Source organism: Saccostrea cucullata, unplaced genomic scaffold (assembly GCF_032062105.1).
Source record: "Saccostrea cucullata isolate Sc308-1 unplaced genomic scaffold, CSIRO_AGI_Scuc_v1 ctg2051, whole genome shotgun sequence".
NCBI lineage: Eukaryota > Metazoa > Mollusca > Bivalvia > Ostreida > Ostreidae > Saccostrea > Saccostrea cuccullata.
Window position 1 is genome coordinate 3,966 of NW_026921933.1, and position 7,328 is coordinate 11,293.

Sequence of the window (7,328 nt, forward strand, 5' to 3'; positions counted from 1 at the left end):
GTAGCATATTGAAGGCATAAAGTAGTAAAAGAATTGACCACATGTGACAATTTTTTCAGATCATGTAATGAAATTCTGACATCGTATTATAGCGACTTCATATTGAGTTAAAGATAAATTCACATCATGTAATGAACTACTTAGACCAAATAGTAGAGAGTGCACATAATGTAATAATGAGTTGAAAATATATAAAAACATTTTTACACCACGTAAAATTGTTTTGACTTGATGTCATAAAGAGCTGATATAATGCAGTGGAAGATTGGCGCAATGTAATTAAAGTGCGAGTTAATGCCATAACGACTAAACATAATGTAATTGAAAGTTGACATAACGCAATAGTAGTGTGTGTAATTGTCATAAAGAGTTGACATAATATAATGAAAGGTTGACACAATGCAATAGTAGTGTGGACTAATGTCATAAAGAGTTGACATAATATAATGAAAGGTTGACACAATGCAATAGTCGTGTGGACTAATGTCATAAAGAGTTGACATAATATAATGGAAGGTTGACATAATGCAATAGCATTCTGGGTTAATGTCATAAAGAGTTGACATAATGTAATGGAAGGTTGACATAATGCAATAGCATTGTGAGTTAATGCCATAAAGACTAAACATAATGTAATTGAAAGTTGACACAATGCAATAGTAGTGTGGACTAATGTCATAAAGAGTTGACATAATATAATGGAAGGTTGACATAATGCAATAGCATTGTGGGTTAATGTCATAAAGAGTTGACATAATGTAATGAAAGGTTGACATAATGCAATAGCATTGTGGGTTAATGTCATAAAGAGTTGACATAATGTAATGTAAGGTTGACACAATGCAATAGTAGTGTGAGTAAATGTCATAAAGTGTTGACATAATGTAATGGAAGGTTGACGCAATGCAACTGTTGTGTTCTGTTATAAGGCAGTGACGGCGTTCCATACTTTGATATTACATGTATATGTGTATGACATTCCCCACTGAGATCTTTTTTATGTTGATATCATCACCGTATCATGATATATATCTTCAAATATTATAAAATAAAGTATCAGGTTATCTTATGATAAAAAAATTCATTACAAATTACCAAAGTATTAGAAAAAATGATGTAGACTTAGCATTACAAAATAAAGTATCATTGTATACTAAAAAGTTTCTTTTTTTTTAAATTGATATTTCAATATTTTTGTATATGTTTACATAGTGTGTTACGAATTGTTTTTTTTCCCCATCTATGATACCCACTATAAATAAATATTAGTATTTTATGCATTGGTAGTGGGTTTTTTTATTGTTAATGCAAATTGATAATATCTATCTTCCAGGTGATACTCGAGTAACTCTACCTATTTTTGGATTCTTATTACAACACACTTACACTTGATCCCATATTATGGAAAAGGAAAATGATTCTAAAGAGCACATCGACAGTGTTGATTACAAAAAAGATTGGATCAACAAAATTACGAATGAAAAATGTTACAGGGATATTCCAGCTCGGGTATTGCTATTTGTTATTTTCTGTGAAAATATCTGGAAAAAGTACATAATCCTCATTTTTTTTTAATCTGTATGATGGTTAATTCTCCTAACAGCAAAGTATATAGAATTGTGAACTGATAACCAACCAACAAAAACTTTTATGGCGGTACATATTGTGGTTTTATACATATTGTCGTCGAGCAAGGTTTAGTGTCCATCGGAATTTCAACAATTTCTCGGTTACACTTATTTTAATATACTCTAAGAAAAATTTACAGTTTAAATACAAATTAAGCCCTGTATTTTTACAATACACAAATTGATTTTCTCTTATGACCTCCTAAATGTTAATTGTGACGTAATAAACTTAAGCATTTTCCTGTATTTTCATTAAAAGTTGCAGAAGACATCCAATTTCAGTTGAATTTCCTTTCAGAAAACATACTCTGCCACCGTCGCCCACAAAGATTTTGTGATAAATGATTTTTCAAAGAAGTTTGCATAAGATATCTAAAAATTGAAGTGGGCAACGCTGGCAGACATTATTTTCTAAAGTAAAATAAGCACAAAAATGATTAATTCTGAGGCTTTTCTGCATTAACCTTAGAAATTTACCTAATTGATGACGTCATATTTCAAGATCAGTCCTCCTTGGTGCCATATTCTTTAATAATTTATCATATCCATATACTGAACTCTTGTTAAAGCCAATTTCATTACTTATTGAGAACATTTAAATTTTAGAGCACAATAAAGCTCAAACCATACCTTCTTCTTTAACTCTATCAGGGATTTTTTGACAAATTCAGCCATTTTATCCGAAATATTTCTTCGCGATATCTTTGCAAACATGTATTATACTCTTGTACAATGTTTATTTTTACATCATTTGTTTTCTTATGGATGAGACTACCAATTTCTCTCTCTCTCTCTCTCTCTCTCTCTCTCTCTCTCTCTCTCTCTCTCTCTCTCTCTCTCTGGTAATCAATAAAGGTAAACTTATAATACATGTATTGTTACTACGCATTTAAATAATTAAAATGGATATGCTTGATTTAAAATAACAGGGTTTTCAACCAGCGTGATGATAAGATGTACATAAAAAATGCTATTTTAAGTCTGATTAGTTTTCAAGTTTAATGTGTTCTACACGTGAAAATTAATAAAAAGATTTTATAAAGAGGTCGATTAAATCAGTAAGAATTTAAAACTGTATAAAAAAAAACCATCTTGTCATTATTTTATTTCATGTATATGTATTTATATATATATATGTCTTTCTATATTTCATATCAGGTTTATTCTGTTTGGTACAGGCAACCTTACATCATAACGTTCGCTATGGAAGTTTTGGTCTCCAGCATGACTATAAATCATCGGGGTATGAATATTCAACAACTATTGAGAAGCATACAAAATATAGAACACAAATTATTTTCATTACCGTCATAAGCTGCCTGATAGTTCTTGGAGCAGGAGGTGCCTTTTTTATTGCTTTGGTGAAGTGGAATCATAATCATGATGATACTCCTCAAAACCACTTTGAAGTGGGTAGGAAAGATACATTATTAAACTACATCCTAATTAATAGCAAATATCTGCTTTTTGCTTTGTATTTAATTTAGGATTTTTTAAAAAAAATAATTATAAAATGAAAATGGCGCATGGATATTCACCATTTGCGTTTCTAGTAGGTTATATAAATTTTGAGATATATTCTTGACAAGTATGTTAGCATTTTTGTCTTTATAATATCTCTGTTTGAAAGAAATTCTCAAATAACTAGCATGGCACTAAATTTGAATGACAAAGGATTCAAGAGAGTGCTTAATGATACATCAATCCTCCATTTCCTCATGACAAAGTCTATAATATTGGAGCAAAATATAAGGCACTGTCCGTAAATTTCTGAAAATTCATTACTTGAATATAAAAGAAAAACTGATATATAGACTTGACGGATAAGAATTCTCATTTGCATGAATATGTTTAATAATACTTTTACCTTTTACCTTTTCTCTATAAATCAATGATGAATGATTGTTACATTTTAAATTCGTATATGAATCTCAATCAGCGACTGATACCTTCGGCATAATTTGATTTTATCATTATGAAGTTTTGAAACAAACAAAGCTGGTATATTGCCTTGGATAAACAGTAAAGTTTCAACATAAATGCTTAAAATCGTATCACGCTTATACAGAAAAACATTCAGTATCTTCATTATTTCCTGTCTTTTTAAGTTCAAGCAAAAGGACAAATGAGGATTCAGCAGGATTTTACAGAAGAATTAAATAATAAAACATCTCTGGTTTATCTTAACTTCACACATGATTTCTGTGAAGAGGTAAGAACTTGCAATGCTTTTTTTTTAAAGAAAAAAATTTTAATTTCAAGAATTAATTTCATTGTATATGTAGAAATACATAGCTGTCAAGTTAAAAAGTAATTTTTTTCTGACATATAAGCTTGTCAAGAATCTGTAAATAATTGATCTTGTTACCAGGAGCTAAGGAAATTTATTGTCTTACCCAACATCATTTACTTTAAATTAGTAAACTTTTCAAATAGATCCTTATTCTTCTTATATATGATTTTAGTCGTTACTGACCTAAGTCGATAATTGTTTTATTTAACAACATAAATATTTTCTTATATCAATATTGTAATTTTAAAGTTTCAATCACTGCACCTTTATGGTGCCATATTAATCAAGATTTCTAAGTTTGTTTAACTCATTAGCATTACTCAAAGCAAAACTAAGCATATTACAGTCTTTTCTGGTCGCCAATTTGTTAGAGCGTGTCTAACGTCGTGGTGTAAGAAGTTGCTTCTGTAGCGGGTTTGATCCCACAGTGTGATGTAGAGACTGGTTCTTCATATGAGATTGTTAGACCCGTTTCGCAATACATGAAGGTGCCGATACGAGAAAAAAAAAATACTGCCCAAAGGTCGTTAGTACGAAGAACAGGTCTAGATTTGCAGCCCTCCATCGACAGGTGTGGTATCTAAATAGTAGATAAGAAGGAAAAATACTCGAAGGAACTTTAAAAAGGAACAAGCCAGCAATTTTACCTTTCCGAAAGCAATCCTCTCGGTCATTATTTAAAAAAAAAGGAAGGTATGCAATGAAAAAAAATCGTCGACGAAAAAATTTGGATTTAATACGGAATTTGAATTGTCATGACTATGACTTAAAGGCACTCTTCAGAGCAATCTTAAAGCCATGTCTTTGTCGTCTCTCAATTGTTGTTAGACCCTTTTCATGACATCATGTAATCATAACTTTAGTAAACAACTCATACTGATCACCAAATGTTTTTAAATTTCTCTTCTTGATATTTTTATCTTTGTTATCTGAGTGTAATTTGTTACCTGAATGTAAGAATGCAAGAAAAACGACCATATTCGGCTTTAATCAACCTTAATGTCTAGCTCTATTAGATATAGATTAAAATTTACCTTTAGACTTTTTAAAAACTAATATGATAAGAAAAATTATATGATTTAAAACATTCAAGTGTTATGTCAGCAATCACTTGATTAAAAATATATTATGTAGATTTCCTGATTTATCATTTTAGATTGCAACATGTATCAAATGGGATAGCCTAACGATTTTGCGGAACTGTGCTGTCACAGGACTTCGGTATGATTTTCAAGATATTTGCACTCCGATTTTAATTGAATGGAATTTTCAAGGAATTCAGATATTTTATTTTTTTCTTACAGGAATGGAAGCATTGTGGTTGAATTCACAATATTTTTACAGACTGAAATAAGTCGGATGTCAGTGGAAATTTTAGACTCCACATTTCGGAAATCATTCATGAAGAAAGAGAATGACTTTGAATATTTTGGAAAATATCCAGTGACCAGTGCCAGTTTATCATTATCTATTCTTACACCGTACACAAGTACCACGAAAGACGGAAACACAATATCTACATTTCGTACTTTAACTAGAGCTGCAACTACTTTACAACCTAGTATCGATCCTTTTAGTAAAACCCTATTTACTGTTTTACCGTCATCTGTAACATCTTCCAAGACGACCAGTTCCCCTACAACATCCCCTTATACAGGTTTTACTTCTATCATCACTTCTTCAATGGCGGCTACTGCAATTTCTACTACAATGATGAGTTCTATCATGGCCTCTACTTTTCCTTCCTCTGTTTCTCCTAAAACATCGGTTACAAAAATGTCAATCCCTGCTGTACTCTCCACGACAGCAATTTCACCTAATGAAAATTCTACTGTGACAATGGGAAAAACTGCCTCTAATTTCTCTTCCACACATACTATGATTTCAACCCTGACCGCCACCCCTGAAGTTTTTACAGGCCCTGGTAGAGAAACATCAACAACAATCCCTGCACAAGCTACACATGTTTCTAAAAGCACTTCTTTTTTGGATAAAATTTCATTACTTTCAACTAACATTCATAACCCATCAACATCTCCTTTACAACCAATACTGAGTTTAGATGCAAGTGATACTAATTCAAGAACAGCTCTATCAACGACAGCGATTTCTACATCAATATCAACAAATGGTATTGATACTTCAGTTTCAGATTCTTCGTCAATCCCTTCTTCTTCTTCTTCAATTCCGATTAAAACTTTGCGATCTACTGAATCTCCGAATACATTCAATACATCAAGTGAGGAAAAAGCCGTATGGACATATTCAAACGCATCATCTTCAACAAAAGAGGCACTTATTAGAACCTCAAAAGTTACTTCTTTTCCTGTACCACCAACACCACAACCACAAGAAATCCCTCACCTACGCACAGATGTAACAAACACTGCAACAAAAACTCTTCATTCAATCTATAAAACTACAACTACATCTACATAAGAAATACCGATCACACAATCAATGGCAGATAAAACAACCACTAAACTTCAATTGAAATAACCCTTTATCTTTGCAACATATATCATCTATCTTTCACGGGACAATTAAGGACGACTAATATATTAAACGCTTAACTGTATATGTAATCAGATCTAAGCTTTAAAAAAATTAAGCAATCTACTAAAATTTTTAAATTCTTGGCCCCAGGGACAGGGGTTCTGGAGTTAAGGGGCGGAGGTCTGATGATCTTTTCTCTCGTATGATTAGAAATTTAAATCAATGCAATATTATGATTAACTAGTATTCCCTATGAATTGGCAATGATAATTTCCATTTCTATATATATATCAATACGATATATCCTGGTAAGCTTGAGATAAAAAAAAGTACCACAGAGTCTGACACATCTCTTTCGTACTTGGATATTTTACTTGAAAAAGACGATAGTGGTAATCTAACAACCACGCTATATGATAAACGTGATGACTTTAATTTTTCTATCATTAACTTCTCTTACTTATGCAGCATTATACATTTATCACCTGCATACGGAGTGTATATATCTCAGTTGATTCGATACGCAAGAGCATGCTCTACGCGTGAACCATTTCTAAAACGAAGTAAATTATTGACAAGCAAGTTGATGAAACAAGAATATCAGCAGTCTCGTTTAAAGTCATCATTTCGTAAGGTCTATGGTCGATACAATGACCTTGTCAGCAAATACAATTTATCATTGAGTCAAATGCTGACTGACGTTTTTCATACTAATTGTTAGTCCATTATTTAAACACTGAATTGACGACGGATTTTTCCGTTATTTCCCGATCATGATAAAGAGCACATGGCGGGTGTGACCGGTCAGCAGGGGATGCTCACTCCTCCTGGCACCTGATCCCACCTCTGATGTTTCGGAGGTCCGTGTTTGCTTTGCTCGTTTTTGTATTCTTTTATGGACTTTGTTATTG

The 7,328-nt window shown here is 31.9% G+C and overlaps 1 protein-coding gene across 1 annotated transcript; it reads left to right on the forward strand.

Moving 5' to 3' along the window:
• The first annotated feature begins 2,874 nt into the window (after positions 1 to 2,874).
• On the forward strand, positions 2,875 to 6,557 carry LOC134260927 (mucin-2-like). Its single transcript, XM_062743452.1, has 4 exons — positions 2,875 to 3,041; positions 3,737 to 3,840; positions 5,078 to 5,142; positions 5,226 to 6,557. The coding sequence occupies exons 2-4, from the start codon at positions 3,754 to 3,756 to the stop codon at positions 6,358 to 6,360; spliced, it is 1,287 nt and encodes a 428-aa protein (XP_062599436.1). The 5' UTR covers positions 2,875 to 3,041; positions 3,737 to 3,753; the 3' UTR covers positions 6,361 to 6,557.
• The last annotated feature ends 771 nt before the right edge of the window (positions 6,558 to 7,328 follow it).

Excerpts from the sequence above, each read along its gene's own strand:
- LOC134260927 (XM_062743452.1), top strand. The coding sequence starts at position 3,754 with ATGAGGATTCAGCAGGATTTTACAGAAGAATTAAATAATAAAACATCT. Across the intron at positions 3,841-5,077 it reads CACATGATTTCTGTGAAGAG|ATTGCAACATGTATCAAATG; the intron begins GTAAGAACTTGC and ends TTATCATTTTAG. Across the intron at positions 5,143-5,225 it reads TGTGCTGTCACAGGACTTCG|GAATGGAAGCATTGTGGTTG; the intron begins GTATGATTTTCA and ends TTTTTCTTACAG.